This window comes from Narcine bancroftii, chromosome 3 (genome assembly GCF_036971445.1).
Source record: "Narcine bancroftii isolate sNarBan1 chromosome 3, sNarBan1.hap1, whole genome shotgun sequence".
Classification (NCBI taxonomy): Eukaryota; Metazoa; Chordata; class Chondrichthyes; order Torpediniformes; family Narcinidae; genus Narcine; species Narcine bancroftii.
The window spans coordinates 260,901,945-260,927,881 of NC_091471.1; the positions used below are offsets into that span (position 1 = coordinate 260,901,945).

General features: G+C 39.4%; 1 protein-coding gene across 3 annotated transcripts in view; it reads right to left on the reverse strand.

Annotated features, from left to right (window-relative positions):
- Positions 1-351: 351 nt before the first annotated feature.
- The window catches only part of LOC138758624 (F-BAR domain only protein 2-like), an 87,105-nt gene continuing 61,519 nt past the window's right edge, over positions 352-25,937 (reverse strand). For all 3 annotated transcript variants that reach the window (XM_069927855.1, XM_069927854.1, XM_069927853.1), the window contains 8 exons: positions 24,652-24,772; positions 23,224-23,335; positions 19,837-19,992; positions 9,578-9,710; positions 8,469-8,662; positions 7,753-7,814; positions 6,730-6,894; positions 352-3,279 (listed from right to left, as the gene is read on the reverse strand). In XM_069927855.1, coding sequence (XP_069783956.1) covers positions 3,257-3,279; positions 6,730-6,894; positions 7,753-7,814; positions 8,469-8,662; positions 9,578-9,710; positions 19,837-19,992; positions 23,224-23,335; positions 24,652-24,772 — 966 coding nt within the window. In that variant the 3' untranslated portion in view covers positions 352-3,256. The remainder of the gene's footprint in view (positions 3,280-6,729; positions 6,895-7,752; positions 7,815-8,468; positions 8,663-9,577; positions 9,711-19,836; positions 19,993-23,223; positions 23,336-24,651; positions 24,773-25,937) is intronic.

Genomic DNA, 25,937 nt, shown 5'->3' on the forward strand with positions numbered 1-25,937 from the left:
TGGCAGGTGAGGCAAGCTTATCCTTGATCTGGCTGGTAGGGGAGAAGTATGAGCGAAACAGTAGGAAATAGAGGAGATATGGAGGGAGCCCCAGCAACTATGGCAGAGGTGAAGCCATGGTTTCTCAAATATACTGATGTAGAAAATGGTACGTTCGGAGCAAATACAAAGTACACAGAAAAACTGATAAAAGAATGGAATCCTTGCAGGGAAAGAGCAAATACAGCCAACCTCAATTCAGTTCTCTCAATATCAAACTTTATGCATTTGGTTATTTCCTCTCAATCACAACTCTCTGCAAACAATGACTGTTGCATTAGGGAAATTGTCAACATAGAATCAATAGGTGGAATGGCCTTGTACTGTGCTTTTACGGAGCATTTTTTTTGCTTTCTTCATGGAGTGTTTCTCTGTGGCCCCTCCTATTTTTCAGGGAAAAGAAAAACAGAAGTTGGTTTGGAGTCATTTTTATTGCTTGGTTCAACACAAACCTCACCTCAGAACAGCAAACACCACCAGCATTCACAGATATAACTCAACGATGAGACTCCATGCACTCCTTCTGCACCTCAAATTGAGATCCCTCAACCGATTTGGAATTATGAAGGGAATATAAAGGATGTAGAGGTTGTTGAAACAGAATTATAAACAAACAAAAAAAAACACACACACTCAAAGCTACCCCAATAAAGATTCATTCTTAGATGTATGTACGCTTCATGATGTTATCAATGATGTATTTTAATTTACAGACTATTGATGCAGTCAATCATGGAGAAATTTACCCAACACTACAGGTTCCCTGGATGTATCAATAATGCTTTCTCAGTTTAGAAACATTTTTGATGATGTCTTAGGAAGTTCATTAGACTTTTTCTTCCATGCTATAAATTGGAAAAAAAGCACTTTGAATAGAATTATTCTTTCAAAGCAGAGTGCTTGGCAGTAAAAGGAAAAGATAGTGGGGTGGGAACATGTGTCACAGCAGTTGGAAGAGCAGAAATCTCTCTAGCAGGATAATTAATCTTCTGAATGGCATTGTGCAAGAGAACACCCCAACTCATTTGTTATCGTTTTATCCAGTTATAATTGAACAGAACAAATCTCCTGGAGCAGGTAGTGATTGGTTAAGGCGAGCCATTGCCAACCAAATCAGCCTCTCAGCTCCACTCCTTTTATTTCCTTGTGGTCAGCACAAACTTAAATCTTCAACAGCCAATGACACAATTAGTCAAATCTCTTCATCAGGAAAACACACAGATATAAAAGTGCAGTTTTCAAATTGTAGGTTTGTTTACCCAAGTTCACACAAGCGCTTTACACGCAAAGCAGCAAATCAAAAATAACAGTGCAACAAAGTCCAAACCAACACTCCCTCCCAGGTAGTTCCAGCAAGATCAGAACAGAACACAGTGCAAAACATATAGATTTTTCATTCTCCCTGGGTATTGGCCATCTCCAGGACAGCAGCCAGTGAGTCAGGAAGGACATTCAGAAGGATATTGAAATATTATCAACATTTTCTCCACTATTTCAACTATTTCATTTATAATTTGAAAAAAGAGGTGGAAGTGTTAAAAAGTTTTGACTGATAATTTAATAGCTAACCAAAAATCCTTTTGCTTTGTAATTAGCCAGCTGGGAACATCTCTGAAGGATGGATAGATCAATATGGGGAATACAAGGGCAAGATGTTCCCAGATTGGAGACCTGTGATGAAATGTCAAGGAAAACCCCCAGCGCTGACAAGTCATTTATACACAATGCAACACTGCAATCTAAGTGTCAAAGGAAAATCAAACACTCCCACCCTTTTACCACCCTGCATCAGGGTATGATTCTCATTCCTGACTCTAAATGGGCCACGATTTCCTCCTCTCCCTAGGTGCTAACCTTCACTGTGCTGTAGATACAAACTCATTCCATTGCCCCAAGACCTTCCATTGAGCAGAACCTGAAGCAAGTGGGCACTTCAACTTATAAAAGGTATCACACCCAAAACTAATAGCTGCTCTCACCTACAGAAGCAGGAATCCCAGCTAGTTATGACTGTAGGTTAAGATATGATTAGGGACAGTTACAGTATTCTCATTAGAATTTTGAGTGTGTTCACACATCACCTGAGATCTAGGACTATCTCACAAGCCAGCTGGAGTCTATCAACATTCCAAACAATATTAGTTTTGCTGATTTTAAACTCCCGTTGCTTAAGCAACCCCATTCAGTGTGAAATACTGATTGAAGCCAAGCAAACAACAGCAAGACTGCAGTCCAGAAACAATCAGACTCGTTGCTCACAAACTAAACTCCCCTCGAAAAAAGTTGCCTCAAAGAATAAGGATCTCAGCCTTACAGAAGTGCCCTAGAATCTCTGGAAATCAAACATTACATCTCCCACATAACCAAAATCCAGGGAAAAATGCAAACCTCTCAAACCAAAAACTGAAAGGTGATAATTTATCATGTCAGTTTGTTGACAGGTTCAAATATTTTCAGAGTTTGTAATTCAGTATTTGAAAATATCATGGCAATGCATTTTTCTCTCTTGCTCAGAAGACAAGGAGCTTGGAATCTTCAAAGCCATTTTCCTTATGGGATAAACTCTTCCTGGGAACATATGATCACCAGAGGGCAAGGATGGAAGGGTCACAGTCACTCTCATTTGCTTCAGAACAAGTCAGTGTCTTAATCAAGAGCAGGGGCTGAGATCACAAAAGTTTCAGTTCCAGACAACACAAAATGGGATAAACAAATTCCTTGATGTTCTGTGGTGCTCCAATTAAAAAAAAACATAAACACAAGTACTCTGTCAATCTTCAAAGTTAGCAAACTCAGTTGCTGATGTGATTATTTCAAAGTGTGAGTGATAGCCACGGAGAGGTTGAAGATTATGTTCAGACAATAAATCTGAGCCTTTCCAGTTTTGACTTGTTGGGTTTGCCAGTAGTCTGAGGTAAGAGCTTTAAACACACAGGTGAGCAACTTGAAATGCAATCACAGAAATAAAAGATCTTGATGGAAAAAAGGCAAAATTCTGTTCAGCAATTTTCTGGAATGGAGAAAGAGTCAAGATTTAAAAAAAAAATGATGAGGTGAATTTGGAGAGTTGACAATGAGGTAATGGAGTCCACTAGCTGAGAGTGGATTTCGTGACTCTTGGAAACTGTGGAATCTCTCAAACGGATCCTGCAAACCATTCCCAGATGAAGATACGGTGAATCTACACATAAGTATACCACCAATGACGAACTCTGCACTAGTAAGCTGCGAAGTATTTGCCTAGAAAGAAAAAAAATCAGAACACAAATTTAGTGTTGCAAGAATATATACTTGGGGCTATAGGTCCTGGCATGAAGGCATACAAGATCCTTTACTTTATGAACAGAGGCACAGGGTCTTTACAAACACTGGTTCAGTCATATCTAGAATAGCATCTAGTTCTTTGTGTCACACCTTAGGAAAGATATGAAGCTTCAGGGCTGTGTGCTCAGTTCACTCCTGTTCATGCTACTAACCCACGACTGAAATGCCAGATCCATTTGCCACAGTCATCAAGTTTGCAATGACACGACAGTAGTTGACCTCATCAGTGACAATTATGAGTCGCATTATAGAGAAGAGGTGGAAAGTCTTGAGATATGGTGTTGGACAAGACAAAGGAGATGATTACAGATTAATAACCTAGTAGTGGAGAGAAGAGAGAGAACTAAGTTCCTCAGAGTCCTTTTAACAAGTGACCTATCATGGACCCATAACATCTCCTTACTTGTCAGGAAGGAGCAACAGCAAATGCACCTCCCGAGAAGACTGAGGCTACCAGACATCATCATGTCAACTTTCTACATGAGCTCTATTGAGAGTGCCCTGGCTGGTTGCATTACAATGTGTAATGGTTGCAATGAATAGAAAGTCAATCCACAGGAGCATTAGAGCAGCAAAGAGGATCACTAGAGTCTCCCTCCACACACCCTCATCCCCATCGAGGTGATCTACCAGGATCGTTGTTTGAAGAGGGCACACAAAATTGTTGAGGACTCCTACCACCCCGCACGCAGCAACTTTCAGTTACTCCCATCGGGAAAGGGACACAGGAGTATCAGGGCCAGAACCACCAGGCTGAGAATAGCTTCTTCCCACAGAGAGTGAGACTGCTGAACAACTGAATGAACTGCTCATAAATAATCCACCGAGATGCTACAATTTGTTACACAATATTTATTTATTTACAGTGCCCTCCATAATCTTTGGGACAGACACTTTTTTCTCCACAGTTTTACATTTGTAATCAAACAATTCATGTATAATTAAAGTACACCTTCCAGATTTTTATTCAAGATTATTTGTAAATTTGACTATGTAGAAATCACAGCACTTTTTGTATATAGTCCCCCTCATTTCAGGGCACCATAATGTTTGGGACATTTAGCCTCATAGCTGTTTGTGATGACTTAGGTATGTTTAATTACTTGATTGGTGCAGGTACAAAAAGCTTGGTTTGCTTCTAAGTTTTTGATCAGCTTGGGAGTCAGTAGATGCCATTTTTCAATGAAGACCAGAGTTGTGCCGATGAAAGTAAGTCAAACAAGCCATTGAGGCTGGGAAATAAGAATAAAGCAGTAAGAGACATCGCCCAAACCAAAATTAACAGTTTGGAACAACATTAAGAAGAAAGAACGTGCCCGGTGAGCTTAGTAACAGGAAAGGGACTGGCATTCAAAGGAAGATCTCCATTGCTGATGACAGAAGAATTCTCATCACCATGAAGCAAAATCCTCAAACATCTGACCAACAGGTCAGAAACATTCTAAAGGAGGTAGGAGTGGATGAGTCAATGACTACTCTCTGCAGAAAACTTCATGAAAATAAATAAAGGCTCCACTGCAAGATGCAAACTATTAGTTAGCCACAGAAAGGATGACCAGATTACTGTTGGCCGAGAAATATTTCAAAGAGCCTGCAGAATATTGGAAAAAGAACTTGTGGACAGATGACACCAAGATTAACCTGCATCAGAGTAATGGCAAGAGAAAAGTGTGGAGAAGTAAAGTAATTGCCCAAGATCCATAGCATATCTTTGCAGTAAAACAGTAAGAAACATCACCCAAACCTTAGGATAACCCAAATCAACAGTTTGGAACTTCATTAAGAATTTGGACTGGTGAGCTCAGTAACCAGAAAGGGACTGCCATACTAAGGAAGACTTCCACTGCTGACGACGGAAGAATTCTCATCATAATGAAGAAAAAATCCCCTAAGGCTTGGGTGATGTCTCTTACTGTTTTATTCTTGGTTTTCAGCCTCATAATGACTTCATTGACTTTTAATGGAAAATTGGAAAAACTCTGGTCCTCATGTTGAAAGTGGCAACCACAGAGTCCAAAGGTGATCAAATGCTTTGAAGCAAGCCTAGCTCTCTTAAACCTGCATAAATGAAGCAAATGAAACATGCCTAGATAGTCACACACACCTGTGAAGCCAAATGTCCCAAACATAATGGTGCCCTGAAATTGGGGGACTATGTAAAAAAAGTGCTGTAATTATTACATGGTCAAACTAAAATATATACAAATAACCTTGAATAAAAGCACTTTTAATTACCATATATTTCGGCGTACAAGTCGAGTCGTGAAACCCAAAAAAAACGGGGTCGACTTATACGTCAGATATACTTTTGAGACCTGAGCTCAAAATCCAATCCGCGCTGATCCAGCGTACGACCCTTGAAAAACCAAAAAAAAAACCCAACTGCAACAGGTTTTCATTAAGATTTTTATTGAAAACAACAACACATTTAGAACCCTTCAAAATCACTCTCATTATCATTATCTGAAGTAAAGATGGCAGCGACACATCCATACTCTCATTGTTAAAACAGTCATCATATGGGTCCCAGTCTGTATCTGAGGAGGTGGTTTCAGCTTCGTCATCAATGTCCCACAAGAAATCATCTTTCATGCCATCAATTGTATAAGAGATACCGCACCTTTTAAATGATTTTATCACAGTCTCTTCTAACTTTGTCCCATGCTTCGAGCACGAAGTTACACAGCATTGCCCCCCCTTTTGTAAACTACTTTTCTGCATTCACCATTCATGTATTCCATTCCTTGCTCACATGGTCTTTGAATGGCTTATTCAAGCAGACATTGAGAGGTTGCAACATAGACATCAAAACACACGGGATAACTGCCATGTAAGTGTTATGTAGTGCTAATCTACTTTTAGTGTTCTCAGTTAAGTGGCTACGAAACATATCCCAGACCCGCAAACTCCGCTCCTTGTGTAAACCGCCTGGCTGCCTGTTCAACACATTGTTTTACATCATTTTCATCCATCCATCCTTTTTCATGAAAATGTACAAAAATACCTAAAGGGAACTTAATTTTTGGTTTAATTTTGTGTTTGAAGATTATGATTGATCTTAACACCACAGTTAACTTGGACCTTTCGCAGCCTGTCCTTCTGGTTTGCACAATTTTAACACCTTTCCATTCCACTGTTCTACTGCCTCTCATGTCAAAATTCATGGAGGTTTCCTCCATGTTTCCGATATTTTTCTTAAATGTCAAAACTGACCATTTACAAATTCAGTTGGCAGCTCATTCCACACTCGCATCACTCACTGTGTGAAGAAGTTGCCTTTAAACATTTCCCCTCTCACCCTTAACCCATGTTCTCTTTTTAATTTCTCCAGTCAACTGCAATCCCTTGGAGAGATTAAATATTTACCTGTAACTAATTTCTTCTTTACCAACGAGAGTCTGTATCCACTGCCTACAAGGCGAACTTCAGCTCCTGACATAGTGCAACCCTCGCTTGTAAACTGCAGTGCCAGGGGCATGGGCTTGTTTGGACCATCAGATACCTCCCAGCTGGCACAGAGTGAGCTTTTCCCTGCAGGAGCCGGACAGAGAAACAAAGAGTCAGACAGTGACCAAGACACAAAGCCTCTGAATGTTGGAGCCATGTGCCAAAACAATCTCAGGTTGGGTTTGGGAAAGAAGGCACAGCAGAATTTGATGGAAACAGTCAGCTTCCTGGGCAACTGATCTTTTTCTTTGGCAACTGTTTTCAGGATTAACATAATATTCTTTGATTCTAGTAATTTTTGGTACCAGACAGCCAATCTGTTTGCTCATAGTTTTACTATTATCTGATTCCACCTGCATTGAATTCGCCCATCGTTACTGAATGAAGATCTACTGGGACCAATGCCTGAAGAGGGCGCACAAAATCAGTGAACCGGTGCGGACTCGAAAGGCCAACGTGGCCTGTTTCCGCTCCGTAAATGGTTATATTGTTATAATATTACAGTCAAGGTCTATAAATCCAGACCACCTGAGAATCTGAACTTTTCAAAAGCTCTTAAACTTTTAAAATTTAGCGTGCTTTTGTATGAATGCATAAGCGCCAGATGCACAGAAGTCGCGAAAATGAACAAATAAATAATTATTTCTTTTTTGTACTTTGTATTTTATATGAAAAAATGTTTAGTTAATAGACTATCAAAATTTACCTGTTCGTCTCATCTTTAAATTTGAATTTTAAAAAGTACTGCCCAAGAATCTGGACCAACCCAATCCCTGAGCAGTCCAGATTTTAAGACTTTTACTGTTCAAAGAAAATTCTCTCCGAAGTACCAAGTTTATAACCCCTCTCATACTCCCCTGGGAGAGGTAGAGCGCAGGGGCTTAAAGACGCATCACCAAATTTGCATGCTCTCTGCCCCACTGAGACGCAATGACTCCTTACCAGTTCCTGACAGGGCACTGATATCTGGAAGCTTCCATCGCAGTCGCTTCTGTTTGGAATTCCTGCAGAAAAAAAAAGCAGGTCCACTTTTGAGCTAGCCAATCCTTGAGCTCTTGTGGTGAATGTCTGCCAAGTTGCCTGTCCCCCCTCTGGCGAACCTTGCTGTACTAACATTGGCTGTGCATTATCTCTACTCTTAAGGACACTCCCCTTGGGTATAACTGTATATGCACCTATTGTCTTTTATTATTGCTCCATGAATTTCTGCTAATAAAAGCCATGATTATTGTTTGACCACACCGTCTTTGTCTACTTCAACAACTAGCATTTCAGCTTTGGAGTTCTTCCTCAAACCTCTCCCCCTTTACTCTTAAAATATTGAAACTTACGCACAGACCAAACCTTTTGTCATGTAACCAGATGTCATGTTAGATGGTTTATTGTTAAAGTTTGATAGCTAATGTTCTTGTAAAGCTTTACTGGCCCTCAGTCATGATGCATGTGGATGTAATAGGCTGGACTGCCACTGAGGATGCTGGTATATTTTCCCTATGTGCAGGGATTAATGGAGGGCTTGTGTAGGATTGAGGGGCTTGGTGCACCCAGCCTGGATTTATTTCTCACCCTCTGTAAGGGGGTTGGCCATCAGATCAAAGCCCAGTCTCTGTACCCTCTGAACTCCCACCCTATAGGATACAGATTTGTGACCCCCTCACCAGACAGCAGGTGGGTGGGATCGGATGTTACTAATGGCTCCTTCCAGCGGCATCAGGGCATGCAGGTTGCTGAGTACCATGCTTGCGTTCTCCCCAGCGTACTCATAATCCACCTCAACCTCTGCGTGGGTGGATTCACACTTCCAACGAACGGCGACCCTCAGAGGAATGGCTGGACAGTCAGCCGCTGAAACCTGTGAGATGCACACAAAGGCAGATGCAAACCTTCCCAATTACTGGTCATCGCAAGTTAAGATAAATTTTCATATCCCCCATACTCCCCCCCCCCTCCCTTCCACTCATTTATCCTGAAGGTTCCATCTCCCCTCAACCAAAAAAAAAATCTCATGCTCTTCTCCCCATCCAAACATTCCAAACCAGAGGTGGCCAAACTATGGCCCCCCGGGTCAACTGTGACCTGTTACGCTTTTTTTTTAAAAGTGGACCAGGGTGAATTTTAAAAATAAAATGGAATATGGACCGTCAGAACATGGACTCTAACAATAAATTGCACTGTATGTACATTGCATCTCAGTTTCAACACTGCCATTTAAAAACAGCAGATGCAGAAATGCCCACTGTAATATGTGAGCACATCCATAAGCTACTGTAATGTCAACAGTTAAACAGTTCAGTAGTGTCATACAGTTATTTTGATACCACAGGGGTTTATCTTCCAGTGGTTGAAAATTGCCAGGTCTTCATATTGCTTGGCCTGTGATTCCTTATATTTTTCATACACAAAAATACAAGGAATCACGGGCCAAACAAATATTTGGCCCATAACCAAAAACGTTTGGCCACCTCTGATCCTTCCCTCCAGAAGCTCTCCGTCATTCGATCCTCTCCCCCACTCCCCCACCTTCCATAATCTTTCCTTTGCCAATTACATACTTATGAAAATAAATAAATGGACCTGGCTGACAACTCAAGATCACGCTGTGCCAAAAACAATTATGCTTCAATTATGTTCTGCCATTCTATTTGAACAGGGCTGACACATGTTTCTCTACATTTACCCAAGGCTGCTTACTGTGCACATGAATTTTAAGTAGGGATGATCTTCCCATATCAAATGTGGACTGCTCCAATATTTTCCCTCTCCATACCTGGTACTTGAGGAGACTAATGTTGAAGTAGGAAGCGTTAGGGTTCTCTGTGGCCTGTTTCTGCAGCTGAGCTGTGAGAGCAGGCATGTTCAACCAGAAATCTTTCACACAGGAATCACTCTGCGACAGATCACTGCACGGAGACAAGAATTAGGCTGCAGACAAGATGGAAAAGATCCCACTGGAGACCCCCTTTGCTGCTGAAAATAAGCCAAAAATTTCTCAAGAACTCCAAACATGGGGGGCGTGGCAAGATGGCATAAGGATCAGACGTGCCTTCCAGTCCTCTCCTGACTCTATCTTATTGTTTTGTCTAGAAATGCCCGTTAAAATTCTTTAAAAGTTCAGATAATTTCAGTGCTGTTAATTTATGATGGTACAATTGGTGGAAAAGAGCAAAAAAAAACGACAACAGATCATCAAAAAACTACATTTTCCAAAAGTTTTGGAGCCTACCTACAGGAAAGACACCGGGACTCAGCGTGAAATGGATCCCAGGAGAGAGGTACAGTGTTCGGATGTAGAGCTCTATGTTACATCGGTAGAGCCCCCTAAAGAGGGCGCCAAACAGCCTTTAGAACAAAGTTACTCAAAGGCATTTGTCAACTGTAGAGGTGGCGCTGCAAACTGCATCTCTTGAGATAAAAGAACCTATACAACTTGATGTACTGGGAGAACTTAATACATTATGGACTGGGGAAAACCCCGGCCAGCATCCTCCAGTCATTGCTGGAGAGGCTGTGGCTGGGGTTTCCACACGAAGGTCATACTACAAGGAAAGCAACCAGAATGAAGGAAGGAACAGAAGATCCTTTGGTTATGCAGAAGAAGCAGGAATCTGTTGAGCCAAAATCTCTTCCAATTGAAAAGATTTTTGTGAATCTTGAATCTAAATTATCTTATACAATGCAGGGATTATCCAAGATTATGACTGAACTTGGTACTAGGTTTAATACTCTGGTGAAAATACATTCTCAACAGATGGCTGAGTTTGGAGCTTTTAAGCTTTTTTTTAAAAAATTTTTTATTTTTCACACCATAAACCACATAAACCATGATACATACTTTTTCCTTTTCAAATATATACAGTGCCATTTTCTCCCCCCCCCCTCCTCCCATCCCACCCTCCCTACCTCCCCCCTCCCATCCATTTAAAGTACAAAATCTAGGATACATTAAACCAGTCAAACAATGTTGTCATTCAATAAAAATAAACAAGAAATTCCACTGAGTCAATCCTTTTCATTTCCTTCTCCTTTCGTTAATTTAATGTCCCCGGTAGGTTTTCGCTATTGTGTTTCATGTAAGGCTCCCATATTTGTTCAAATATTTCAATATTATTTCTTAAACTATATGTTATTTTTTCTAATGGAATACATTTATTCCTTTCTATATACCATTGTTGTATTTTCAAATTATCTTCCGATTTCCAGGTTGACATAATACATTTTTTTGCTACGGCTAGAGCTAGCTTAACAAATCTTTTTTGTGCATCCTCCAAATCAATTCCAAATTCTTTGTTTTTTATGTTACTTAGGAGGAAGATCTCTGGATTCTTTGGTATATTGTTTTCTGTAATTTTATTTAATATTTGGTTTAGATCTTCCCAAAAATTTTCTACTTTCTCACATGTCCAGATTGCATGAATTGTTGTTCCCATTTCTTTTTTACATCGAAAACATCTATCAGATACTGTTGGGTCCCATTTATTTAACTTTTGAGGTGTAATGTATAGCCTGTGTATCCAGTTATATTGTATCATACGTAACCTCGTATTTATTGTATTTCTCATCGTTCCAGAACATAACTTCTCCCATGTTTCCTTTTTTATCTTTATATTTAAATCTTGTTCCCATTTTTGTTTAGTTTTACCATTTGTTTCCTCATTCTCCTTTTCTTGCAGTTTAATATACATATTTGTTATAAATCTTTTGATTATCATTGTATCTGTAATCACATATTCAAAGTTACTTTCCTCTGGTAACCTCAGACTACTTCCTAATTTGTCCTTCAAGTAGGATCTCAATTGGTTATATGCCAGCGCTGTATCTTGAGTTATATTGTATTTATCTTTCATTTGTTCAAAGGATAATAATCTATTTCCTGAAAAACAATTTTCTATTCTTTTGATCCCTTTTTTCTCCCATTCTCTAAAGGAAAGGTTATCTATTGTAAAAGGGAGTAACTTATTTTGCGTCAATATTAGTTTTGGTAATTGATAATTTGTTTTATTTCTTTCTACATGAATCTTCTTCCAAATATTGAGTAGATGATGTAATACTGGAGAACTTCTATATTGTACCAATTTTTCATCCTATTTATATAATATGTGTTCAGGTATCTTTCCCCTATTTGATCTAATTCTAATCTAGTCCAATCTGGCTTTTCCCTTGTTTGATAAAAATCTGATAGGTATCTTAATTGTGCGGCTCTATAATAATTTTTAAAGTTTGGCAGTTGTAAGCCTCCTTGTTTATACCATTCTGTTAATTTATCTAGTGCTATCCTCGGTTTCCCCCCTTTCCATAAAAATTTCCTTATTATTTTCTTTAACTCCTTGAAGAATTTCTCTGTCAGGTGTATTGGCAATGCCTGAAATAGGTATAATATCCTTGGAAAAATGTTCATTTTAATACAGTTTATCCTTCCTATTAGTGTTAGTGGTAAATCTTTCCAATGCTCTAAATCGTCCTGTAATTTTTTCATTAGTGGATAATAATTGAGTTTATATAGTTGGCCGAGGTTTTTATTTATTTGTATACCTAGGTATCTTATTGCTTGCATTTGCCATCTGAATGGTGATTCCTTCTTAAATTTTGAGAAATCCGCATTATTCATAGGCATTGCTTCACTTTTATTTACGTTAATCTTGTAACCTGACACTTCTCCATATTCCTTCAATTTCTTATATAATTCTTTTATTGATAGTTCTGGTTCTGTTAAGTATACTATAACATCATCCGCAAATAAACTGATTTTGTATTCCTTGTCTTTTATTTTTATCCCTTTTATATTATTTTCTGTTCTTATCAATCCTGCTAGTGGTTCTATAGCTAACGCGAACAATAAAGGTGATAGTGGGCATCCCTGCCGTGTTGACCTGCTTAAGCTAAATTGCTTTGATACATATCCATTTACTGTCACTTTCGCCAATGACCCCTTATATAATGCTTTAATCCAATTAATATACTTCTCTGGTAAACTAAATTTTTGCAATACTTTGAATAAATAATTCCATTCTACTCTGTCAAAGGCCTTCTCTGCGTCTAAAGCAACTGCTACTGTTGGCGCTTTACTCCCTTCTACTGCATGAATTAAGTTAATAAATTTACAAATATTGTCTGTTGTGCGTCTTTTTTTAATAAATCCAGTTTGGTCTAGATTTACCATTTTCGGTACATACTCTGCTAATCTGCTTGCTAATAGTTTAGCTATTATCTTATAATCTGTGTTAAGTAAAGATATTGGTCTATATGACGCTGGTGTGAGTGGATCTTTCCCTTGCTTTAGTATTACTGTAATTATTGCTGTTTTACATGAATCTGGTAAGTTTTGTGTTTTATCAATCTGGTTGATTACTTCCAGGAGGGGAGGAATTAATAAATCTTTAAATGTTTTATAGAATTCTATTGGGAGTCCATCCTCTCCTGGTGTCTTATTATTTGGTAATTTTTTTAATTATCTCTTGTATTTCTACTATTCCAAATGGTTCTGTTAATTTATTTTGTTCCTCTATTTGTAGTTTTGGTAGTTCAATTTTAGTTAGAAATTCATCTATTTTCCCTTCTTTCCCTTCGTTTTCAGTTTGGTATAATTGTTCATAGAATTCTCTAAAGTTTTCCTTGATCTCCTTTGGATTATATGTGATTTGTTTGTCTTTTTTCCTTGATGCCAATACCATTTTCTTAGCTTGTTCTGTCTTAAGCTGCCATGCTAGGATTTTGTGCGTTTTTTCCCCTAATTCATAATATTTCTGTTTTGTCTTCATTATGTTCTTCTCCACTTTATATGTTTGTAGTGTTTCATATTTTATTTTTTTATCTGCCAATTCTCTTCTTTTAGTTGTATCTTCCTTCATTACTAATTCTTTTTCTATATTTACTATTTCCCTTTCCAACTGCTCTGTTTCCTGATTGTAGTCCTTCTTCATCTTGGTTACATAACTTATTATTTGCCCTCTAATGATCGCTTTCATTGCATCCCATAGTATAAACTTATCTTTCACTGATTCCGTGTTTATTTCAAAATACATTCTAATTTGTCTTTCAATGAATTCTCTAAAATCCTGCCTTTTGAGTAACATGGAGTTTAATCTCCATCTATACATTCTTGGAGGGATGTCCTCTAACTTTATTGTCAATATTAAGGGTGAATGGTCCGATAATATTCTAGCTTTATATTCTGTTTTTCTTACTCTATCTTGCATACGAGCTGATAACAAAAATAGGTCTATTCTTGAGTATGTTTTATGTCTAGCCGAGTAATATGAATATTCCTTTTCCTTTGGGTGTTGTTTCCTCCATATATCCAAAAGTTGCATTTCTTCCAACGATTTAATTATAAATTTGGTTACTTTGTTCTTTTTGTTATTTTTTTTCCCAGTTTTGTCCATATTTGAATCCAAATTCAGGTTGAAATCCCCTCCTATTAATATGTTCCCTTGCGTATCTGCTATCTTCAAAAAAATATCTTGCATAAACTTTTGATCTTCTTTGTTAGGTGAATATACATTGAGTAGATTCCAAAACTCTGAATATATCTGACATTTTATCATTACATATCTCCCTGCTGGATCTATTATTTCCTCTTCTATTTTAATTGGCACATTTTTACTAATTAATATAGCTACCCCTCTTGCTTTTGAATTATACAACGCTGCTGTTACGTGTCCTACCCAATCTCTCTTGAATTTCTTGTGCTCCAATTCAGTTAAATGTGTTTCTTGCACAAATGCTATATCAATTTTTTCTTTTTTCAGTAAATTTAGCAGTTTCTTCCTTTTGATTTGGTTATGTATTCCGTTAATATTTAAAGTCATATAGTTCAGCGTAGCCATTTTATACTTTGTTTATCTTCCCTTTCCGTTTTTCCATCATTACCTTTCCTTCTTATCCATTTCTGTTTTCTTGTTTTGAACACTTTATAAGACAACATTTCTAAAACATCAAACATTTTCCCTATTCTCCTATTTAAAACTTCTTTAACCCCAATCTCCCCTCCCCCTCCTGAGTTGTCCTTTATCCCTTGTCGGACAACCACATCTCCCCTCTCCATTTGGATTTGCGAATTCACTCGCAAACGTCAGCTGATTTTGCAGTGACCGTAACTCCTCCCCACCCAGCCCCCCCCAGAAAAGATTTCAAATTTCATATGTAACAAAGGTCACTCTTTTAATTCCCTCCTTATTCCCTCTATTCCATTTCCCTCCCTTATTAATTCTTGTCTATACTCTATATATTTTCCTCTAAATACGGATACATTCATGTATGCACACTATATATATATATATATATATATATATATATATATATACACACACATATACCCCTTTACACACATACATATAGATCGTGGTCATTTTTACTCTTATTACATGTCTTCACCTCTCTGCTTGTTTTGTAGTTGTTCTGCAAATTTCCTTGCTTCCTCTGGATCCGAGAATAGTCTGTTTTGTTGCCCTGGAATAATTATTTTAAGTACCGCTGGGTACCTTAACATAAATTTATATCCTTTTTTCCATAAGATCGTTTTCGCTGTATTGAACTCCTTCCTCTTCTTCAGGAGTTCAAAACTTATGTCTGGATAGAAAAAAATTTTTTGACCTTTATATTCCAGTTGCTTTTTGTCCTCTCTTACTTTCTTCATTGCTTTCTCCAATATATTTTCTCTTGTTGTATATCTTAAGAATTTTACTAAAATGGATCTTGGTTTTTGCTGCGGTTGTGGTTTCGGGGCTAAAGTTCTATGTGCCCTCTCTATTTCCATTTCTTCCTGTAATTCTGGTCTTCCCAGGACCCTGGGGATCCAATCTTTTATAAATTCTCTCATATTCTTGCCTTCTTCATCTTCCTTAAGGCCCACTATCTTTATATTATTTCTTCTATTATAGTTTTCTATCATATCTATCTTCTGAGCTAACAGCTCCTGTGCTTCTTTAGCTTTTTTATTAGATTCTTCTAATTTCTCTTTTAAGTCTTTTACTTCCATATCTACAAATGTTTCTCGTTTTTCCATATTTTCCACTCTTTTTGCCAATTCTGATATGGCTACTTCCATTTTATTCATTCTTAATTCTTCTTTTTATCTCATCAAATTCTTGTAATTGCCATTCTTTCACTGATTCCATATATTCTTTAAAAAAAGATACATCCATTGTCTTGCCTTTCTCTTCTTCTTCCACTTCTTTCTGTTCTTCTTCTTCTTCCTCTGGATTGACCATCTGTTGTTTCCTTGTTTTCTTTTTACCCTCTTCTTTCTTGTTGTTGTTATTGTCTGTGTTCTGCACCTGCTGCTGTGCTGCAGGTGTCTCTCTCAGCTGTGGAGATCGACTCCACAGCTGTTCCCCCCTCTCGTCAGTGTGTTTTTTTTTCATGCGCGGTTGCTCACTTTTACTCGGCTCTGCGAGCCATTTTTGTAGTCCTGAGCCCGGGACCTCCACTGACCTGTGGGAGCGGGCCTCTCTCTCCGTGGCGGGCCTCTTCGGACAGGTAAGGCCTTCACCTTCTTCTTCCGACGTCTTTCCTTCTTCTTTTCTTCCCGTTGTTTTTGGTTTTTCTTTCTTCGCTGCCATTGTCTTCACACTTTTACTTTCACTTTGTTTTGGTTTTTAAGTTTGTGCCTTTGTTTTTTCTCTATCTTTTTTTAACTTTTCTGGAGAGGGCTGGAGTTCCCCGACCGGCCACTACTCCATCACGTGACTCCCCCGAGCTTTTAAGCTTGAAGTGAGAGATAAATTTAATTCGTGTGAAGAAGATATAGACGAAATACGGGATCAGGTTTTTGATGTGACCAAAATGGTCGAAGACTTACAAACTCAAAATAAAAATTTGGTGAAAAAGATTGATTATTTGGAAAACCAATCCAGACAGAACAATATAAAGATTATTGGTTTGCCGGAAGGTATGGAGGGACCAGACCCAAGAAAATTTTTTACTGAATGGATTCTGCAGGTGCTGGGTCAAGAACATTTCCTGGAAGGTATAATACTGGAACGTGCTCACAGAGCCTTGCGTAGAAGGTCAAAGTCCAAGACCTGTTTTGGTTCGTTGCTTGAATTATTACGACAGAGAAATAATTTTACGAGTGGCTATTAGAAATGCACAACAGAGAAAATCACCCTTGATGATTCAAAATAATCGAGTTTTCTTCTATGCGGATTTGAGTCAAGAAGTTATGTTCCAACGACGGGAATTTAATTCTGCGAAAGAGTTGTTGTGGAAGAAAGGTTACAAGGCAACCTTTAGATATCCAGCTGTTTTGAAGGTTTTTCAAGATGGTTACCAACCAAAGTTCTTTGATTCTCCAAAGGAAGCTACAGCATTTGCTCAAGAGCTGCCAATTACTCAGTTTCAACAGAGACATAGTCTGCCGCGATCTCTAAGGAGACAAGAGACGGAAGAAAAGAGCCGTGCTCCAAGAAGGAATGGTTGGAATGGTGACTCGGCAGTTGGAGCTGATTAAAAGAAGAGTTGTCCTTTTTTTTTTCTAATGTTTTTTTTAAAAAAAAGGGATATTAAGTAATGACGATGTTAGTTTAAGATGAAGTGAGAGTTGGGGGAGAGAACTGGATAGGCACTATTTCCTGAAAGTCATCTGCTACGTGTGAGTTATCTCACACCCATTTTTTTTTGGGAGTTACCGCATTGCGCGGTTTAGACGGGAGGGGGTATTTTTAACCTCCTACCCGTTTTTTTTTCCCTTTTTTTTGTATTACTAGATTAAAGAGTGAAGGGGTTTTTTTTTGTTTAAATATAAAAAAAAGCATAAGAAAGTATTTGATTGTTTAAAAAACTAAAAATTGATGTGGTTTTTTTTGTAAAGTTTATTCAGTAGATAAGGAATATCTGAAATTTAAATGTGAATGGGATGGATAAAATTTTTTAATATTTTTTCTTTAACTTTAAGGTGAAAGGAGTGGTGTATATTATTTTGCTATTTTAGTTATAGAACCAAGGGAATAATGGTGAAAGTTATAAATTGAATTGTACAATTCTTAATGAGGCTTGAATTTTGTTTGTGGTTTATGCTCCATTTGTTGAAGATATAGATTTCGTTGTAGATATGTTTTTATTATTTGGATATCTGAATTTTAACGTAATGATTGGGGATATTTAAATGTGGTATTGGAGCTTTTATTGGATAACTATTCAAGAGTAAAAGGGAAAAATGGTGGAAGAGTACTAAAATTGAATTGTACAATGCTTAATGAGGTTTGAATTTTGTTTTAAGATGGTGGTTTATGTGACTAATATGATGATAGATGTGAAGTTAGTTGATATTTGGTGAAGGTTTATCTCTATAGAGAAAGTTTTTTTCATCTTTTTTTTCATGCTACAATTTTTTTTTAAGAATTGATTATTGTTTAAGAATTTTTGATAGATAATGTTACTAACTTTACTAATTTTTTATATTAGGTTTGAGTTAAATATATGTTTTATCTTAACTCTGTTAAATATATGCATTTAAGTTTGATTTAAATAGTGGTTTTTTTTCCTCACATATATTATTAACTTTATTAATTCTTCACTCTATTTTGGGGAGGGAAAGGGGGGGGGTTGGACTAATTTGAGTTGGGTTATTAATGTGTAATAATTATTGGGGAGGGTATAGTTTATTTAGATTACTGATACTGTATTGTAATTTTATTATTTTATTCTTAATTTTTTAAAAATGTAATCCTATATGTTATTCATGTTATAAAATCTTAAATAAAGTTTAAAAAAAAAGAACTCCAAACGTCTCCTTGTGCTATTCTCATCCTGCACTGAGTAAAGCACCTTATTTATCTCCAACATGGTAACCACTCATCACCTTTCACATCAGAAGTTTATGTCATCTTATCCCCTTGTTTCATTCACAGTCAATTCGCTCAAGCCTGTCCCAAATTCATTTAGAGATTGTTTTTATGAAAGCTCAATCCCAGGCACCCACATTTGCTCCATATTCAAAATATATATTTAAAAAAAATCAACCTAGAAAGATCCAATGGACCCCTAACCTCAATGTATTCTGGACCAGGTTCTGGATTCCACCGTTCTTTGGTTGAAGAATTGTTCTCCATCATCAACCCCAAAAGGCCTGGCTTGAATTTAAAATTCTGAATTGCCCCAGTTCAAGGGAAACGAGCAGAGACTACTCAATATAACCCTTTTATTGTTGTCCTGCTAAACGTTTGGACCCATTCTCTTCACGCTGAGATACGGCACACAGAATTGCACCTTAGTCGGCAAGGTCCGACCATTCTGAATGACTGAAGCATCAGTTCTTCTCTTGCCATCCCAAACCCTTGAGATAAGGCCAATATTTCCTTTTGATGGAAATGGACCATTTGCCCCAGGAAGTCTGTCTGTGTTGGTGTTAGTGTTTATGTTCAGACCCTTCTCACACCATCACTTTCTCTCTATCCCTTTCTCACTTGCATGCTTATCCACCTTTCCTTTAACATATGCCCCTGCCTTTCATTTTCACAATCCTGAGTGAGAGTTTCACATTCTCACCACTTTCTGAACAAAAAGAAATTTCCATTTGGGAATTCATTAGTTCTGGTGTCAATAGTGTGGAAAAAATCTCCACAACTATCCTGATTAACTTTTTTCAATTTTGAAAAGCTCAATCAGGATGAAATCCCAGTCTTCTTCATTCCATAGAAAAGATCTGCAGGTTGTTTATTCTTTCCTGACCTTCTTCAGTGCCTCAGTATCATTCCATAGTACAGAGACCAAACTAGTGTATAATGTCCAACTTATATTTGATACCCAATACTCCACTATAGCTCAGAGTTTCAGAAGCCATTCCCTTTGCCAGTTTTTGTCAAGTTTATTGTCATCCGATTGTACAAGTACAATGAAACAGCGTTCTCTGGTCCTCACTGCAAAACATGCAGACACACAACCAGATGTTACTCACATACAGATACATAATACATATGCAGGGCTAGTATTTTATCTATAAAAATAAATAAATAAATAGTTTCAAAGATTTATCGGGCTGATTTGCCAGAGAGCAGCAGCTGTCCACACCCCAATCTTCCCAGTCCTCACCTGTACAGAAGCTGGGTGTGGGGCAGAAACTGGCCAATCCGGTTGGCATTCAAGAGCCTGAAGCTGATGACAGCAGGGGATGGGTTCCCACTGAAGATCCGCACTATTCCCGCTGGAAAGGACATGGTGACGTCCCCTGTCAACTTTACGATAACACTGAGGAAGAAAGAAATTTCACTAAACCACCAGATAATCCACATTCAGAAACAATAGCACTTAGTTCCAAAGGGTAAGAAAATCAAAGGGAGTTGGTCTCATAGCTCCACCTCCAGCTTAGCTTCTCCACTGCTGAAATTTTTATGAGGATGACTCTGTATAGGACAACCCTGGAATTTCCACCTAAAATGTTGGTTTTGAGTGATATCCTTTGTAATAGACAACCCCTCTAAATCTGGCACTTACCGCTGACCAGTTGATGCTATTAAAAGCAAATCACAATATTTTAATAACAATTTATCATTTAAAGGTTTAAATTTTATTTGATATTTTAAAATAAACCACTGTTGGCTCCTGTAACAGGCTGTTTAAAGCCTATACAAAGCTGACAGCAGTTGGACGAGGCAGATGACCCCACAGAGGAATGCTGAGACTTTGCAAATAACTAATGGGGCATGCGCGATATTGCGTTGGAGCTGGGAGGAACGTGGCAGCGGTGTTGAGACTTTGTCATCAAGGTAAGAATTTTAAATTCCTTGTACAAGACAACCCCAATTTTAAGGTGAAATTCTTAAGTTTCAATCATCCTTCTTTCTTTTCTTTGGCTTGGCTTCGCGGACGAAGATTTATGGAGGGGTAAAGTCCACGTCAGCTGCAGGCTCGTTTGTGGCTGACAATTCCGATGCGGGACAGGCAGACACGGTTGCAGCGGTTGCAGGGGAAAATTGGTGGGTTGGGGTTGGGTGTTGGGTTTTTCCTCCTTTGTCTTTTGACAGTGAGGTGGGCTCTGCGGTCTTCTTCAAAGGAGGTTGCTGCCCTATACTTCAGCATATTTGGTATTCCAACAATCTTCTGATCAACCTTTCTCTCTCTCTACCTTTATCGTCATCAGCTCATTTAAACCTCTCTGCCTGCGACTTAAACTCTCACCAAGTTTGTTCACTCATCACCCCTGCGCCTGCTGACCAACAAAAAAATGGTGACACTGCCTGAGCTGCTGGCACAGCAGCTCTACCAGGAGCGCAGTGGTGCCAAAGCTCAACCTCACCGGGCTGCTCCAGCATCTCGTGGAAGAGGTAGCGGCCACAGCCCCCGCCTTCTGCTAAGCGCTATTCTCTATTCTGCACATATTCCATGACCGTTGCCCTACTTCATAGTCCTACAGTTCGCTGTCAATTATACAACACCAAATACAACATGGCGGCCACCAAGGCCAGATCTCGCGAGACCTCTTTGTCGACGTTTTAGTGAGCTCCGGGACCTAAAAAAAACTAGGACTGCACCCCTGAGCACTGCTGCTGGTGCGGACCTATAGAGAACGAAGATACAGTGTTCCCCTGCGGTCTTCTCCCGCCCAGTCCTTCTGCCAACAGCTCCGAACAAGCTTTAAATGGCCTGTTAAAGGAGCTGACCATATTATATTTTAAAATCCTGTGATGATAGGGTCTAAGCCCTCAATCACGGTGCACTTGTGTTCAGCAGTGGCCACAGGGGGTTGCAGACTCCGAGGGAGCAGCGGACTGGTGCCGGGCACCAGAACTGAGCAGAACAACCCCACTGAGAAGGAGAAGCAGAGATGATTGCAAGGACAGTAACTATGGTGACAGACCAGCGACGGGCTCTGCAGCTGAAGGACACACATAGGCGGCAGGCTGTTGGCGACTTGCGAACGAGGAACCCACACAGGCCCCACGGGCTGCCGGAGATTGGTTCATGAGAACCGGGATTAGAGAAAATGCTGAGCGCCCCTCCTTGGGGGCTGCAGGCTTCCTCATTGTGTTGGAGGTTTTGATCTGGACTTGGGTTACCAATGGTTTGAAGATAACTGAAGTCTGCGCAGCTGCACCGACTGCTGGAGGGGCTGGAGGCGAATCCGGAGACACACAGTGGCTCTGAGGGGACTCTCTTTTGCTTCTCTTTCTCCAACTGTAACGGACACCGAGCAATACTAATGGTGAATCTTTGTCCACCTTATTATAGACTGCAATTTCGTGTAATATTATATTTCTGTTGTTTTTTTTTAAATTTAGTCATACAACACTGTAACCGGCCATTTCAGCCCACTTGTCTGTGCTGCCCAATTTACACCCAAATAACCTACAACTTTGGTACGTTTGGAATGTGGGAGGAAACTGGAACCCCCCGGGGAAATCCCACACCAGACACAGGGAAAACGTACAAACTCCTTACAGACAGCATGGGATTCGAATCCTGGTCCCAATCATTGGTGCTGTAAAACTGTCAGCGAGACGGGGGGCTGACGTCACACTTCCCCCTCATTGTGCATGTGCCACCGGCACTTCGTCCACCGCTGTCAGATTTCCCCCTCACTGCGCATGCGCGCGAAAAGAAACATTTGCCGCATTTAAAGGGTAAGTGTCCTTTCTTTCCCTTAATTTGTCCTCCATTTTGGGGTGAGGGAGATTTGATACAAAATAATGAGGGTCGTATTCAGAGTAAATGTAGATAGGCTTTTTCCACAGAAAGGTAGGTGTGATACAAACCAGGGGGCATGGGATAAGGGTGAAAGGGGAAAAGTTTTGGGGAAACATTAGGGGGAACTTCTTCACATAGAGAATGGTGGGAGCGTGGAACGAGCTGCCAGCTGAAGTGGTAAATGTGGGAATTTCAACATTTAAGAATTTGGACAGGTGCATGGATGGTGGAGGTATGGAGGGCTATGGACTGGATGGAGGTCAGTTGGCAGAATAATAGTTTGGCACAGACTATAAGGGCTGAAGGGCCTGTTTCTGTGCTGTAGAAAAACAAGCCATTATTGTGACTGACCTCCATCAAAGAATTTCTCCATGAAATGGCAGAAATCAGTTTATATCTATATCCCCGGGCAATCTTTCTACTGCCTTTGGCCCAGAGTTCATCTCTACGTCTTCACTGAATACATGACAGAATCAATCTCTGCTAAAAAGTTACTCACCACTCCAAAATGGAAAGGGACACATGATCTTTCACATCCACCTGACTGCAAAGTTCTCAGCTTAATGTATTTTCCCCAAAGATGGCATCCCCTTAGTCCTGGGACTGAGATTATTGGGCTGGATTATGGGGCACAAGTTTCTGGAATACGGCAAGAACATGCAACTGATATGCAACTCTCATTGAACTCTTAATTGCTAGTTTTGAAGAGAAAAATAAAACCTTAAGAAGATCAAATACAGCCAACTGCTTAGTCTCTGTTATTTTAAGCATTTCCTTATTCACACAGACACTTACTTTGTGAAGTCTCCACCTTTGAAATAAGCATCAATGCATTCTGTAAAGGCAGCTGCAATTGGCAGAGCATCATGGCAGCCCAGGGTCACAGGGCTGGGTCCTCGGGAGATGCCTAAACAAGGATTGTAAAACAGGGTGATCATCTTAAAAAAAAGCTCCCCCTCCCCACCAAAAGCATTTCCACAGCCTTAATCAATTCTACAAGTTACGTAGCATTTCACAATTAGACCCTTTGCAGTCATGAAAACACAGTGACAAACCCATTCTTCACCCAGTTAACCCTCAACCTTTCTTTCTGCTATGTGGTGCACATTTAAGGTCTGACTGAATACCTAATAATGGATCAACATTGACATGAGCCATCGACAAATTTAAATTTCAACCTGAACAGTTGCAGCTTTATTCCCAAAACTTTGATAGAATTGCTCAAAAGAAAACAAGAAAATATGCAGAGGCTGGCGTCTAGTGCAGTACATAAAAGTGCTCGAGAAACTTAGCAGGTCACACGGCATCCAATAAATTTCTATGAGGGACATGACATCTTCTGACCAGAGATTAGAACAACATATGGGTCATTGTTTGCCTCATCTAATAAATACAGTAAAAAAAATAAGCAAAAGAAAGAATTAGTTTTTCTCCCATAACTTTGGGATCTCCAAGCGTTTATACAGTCACTGAAATCTGGTTGCAACATAGAAAAGAAGGTGACCAACATGCAAACAGCAAGCTCCCACTAGCTCCAACTTTGCCTCAGATGATTGGTTTCAGTGATGAACACTGAAGAAGAAATATTAATCACAAGAGCAAAACCACATCTATTGGAGGTATTCCCCGGTCGAGCAGCATCAGTGGGACAAAAATATTTTTTTTGGTAATATATAGGTTGGCACAACATTGAATGCCAAGGGGCCTGTACTGTGCTGCAGTATTCCATGTTCTTTAATTATTAATGCTTTGGATCAGATCTCTTCATCAAGAAAGAGTGGAGAGGGGAAGATGTAGGGTGGGAGGGATAAGACAGGGGGCAGGGGGGGTGGCATGGTGGTTAACGAACAAGGAGGGGTAAAGAATGACAAACAGAAGAGGAGGAGAAGCTGGGAGGCTGAGGCAGTTGATTGGAAGGTGCCATCGACTGTGAGGCAAGAGGAAATCAGAAAGGGGTTTGGATGGAGAAAGAGAAGCCATATAATGACTCAACACAAGACATTTGCAGTAATTCCCTTCAAATTGGTGGCATTGGGGCCTTTTATGCTGGTCTGAGTAGTCATCTAAAAGACACTATTTCCAACAGAGAAGCATTCTTAGGAGTAACTGTAGTCACAGCAACCTCTCAGTGGAGAGTGCTATGCTCAACGACCTAGTGCTGTTATAGCTCAATATCAGTGTTTTCCTAACCCATACTGAGAGTGACAGACCAAGGACACGCACTTGAGGCAGGAGTGGTAGCTCGACTTCGGGAGGGGTGTGTTGTAGTTGCTTCATCGACCAAACTCAGAACAGCTGCAGATGGACTCTGCGGTGTTGTAGACATTGGACTAATGGATCCAGACTGCGGGGCACAAGAAATCAAGAGTTGAGTCTTCCATTTCAAAATTGAGAGCTTGGAGAATGAATTAGAAATGAAGCTCTCTAAAATCCAAAGTGGAAAACAATGAACAAATGAAACAAACAAACATATTTATGAACAAATATGCATCTTTCTCACAATAATGACAGTCTAAAGTGCCTTCCAGACAGGGAAGTATTTTTAAGATGCAGTAACTTGGAGACCCATTCACAGCCTAGTTCTTGCAAACCACATGATAATGGCCCAATAACAGTTTCTCAGCGACGTTAAAAAATTTGGAGGCCTGGAACACTAGGGAAAACTCCCTGATCTTATTCACAATAGTGCTTTCGGTTCTTTTATGCTGAACTGCAAGGACAGATGGGACCTTGACATGATATTTCATCCTTACGATACCAATTCACACTATTCTCTGGAGAGCAAGACATTACAGACTCCAATCTCTGGAGTATAGCTTGAACTCACAACCTTTCCATATATAATCATATAACCACTTACAGCACAGAACAGGCCAGTTCGGCCCTACTAGTCCATGCCGTAGCAAATACCCACCCTCCTAGTCCCACTGACCAGCACCCGGTCCATACCCCTCTAGTCCCCTCCTATCCATGTAACGATCCAGTTTTTCCTTAAATGTAACCAATGATCTCGCCTCGACCACGTCTGCCGGAAGCTCATTCCACATCCCCACCACCCTCTGCGTAAAGAAATTTCCCCTCATGTTCCCCTTATAATTTTCCCCCTTCAATCTTAAACCATGCCCTCTAGTTTGAATTTCCCCCTTTCTTAATTGAAAAAGCCTATCCACATTTACTCTGTCTGTTCCTTTTAAAATCTTAAACACCTCTATCAAGTCCCCTCTCAATCTTCTACGCTCCAGAGAAAAAAGCCCCAGTCTGCACAACCTTTCCCTGTAACTCAGACCCTGAAATCCTGTCAACATTCTCGTGAACCTTCTCTGCACTCTCTCTATTTTGTTTATATTAATTTTTTTTCTATTATATTCAATTGAAACATGTCCAAAAAAAAAATCACTCATTTAGAAATGGTTCATTTCCTAGAAAGTGGGGAGTGATGGGATGGGGAATGAGGATGGAACCAAGGGGCAGACCAAGGTAGCAAATAAGTCATTAAAATCTTCTGATTA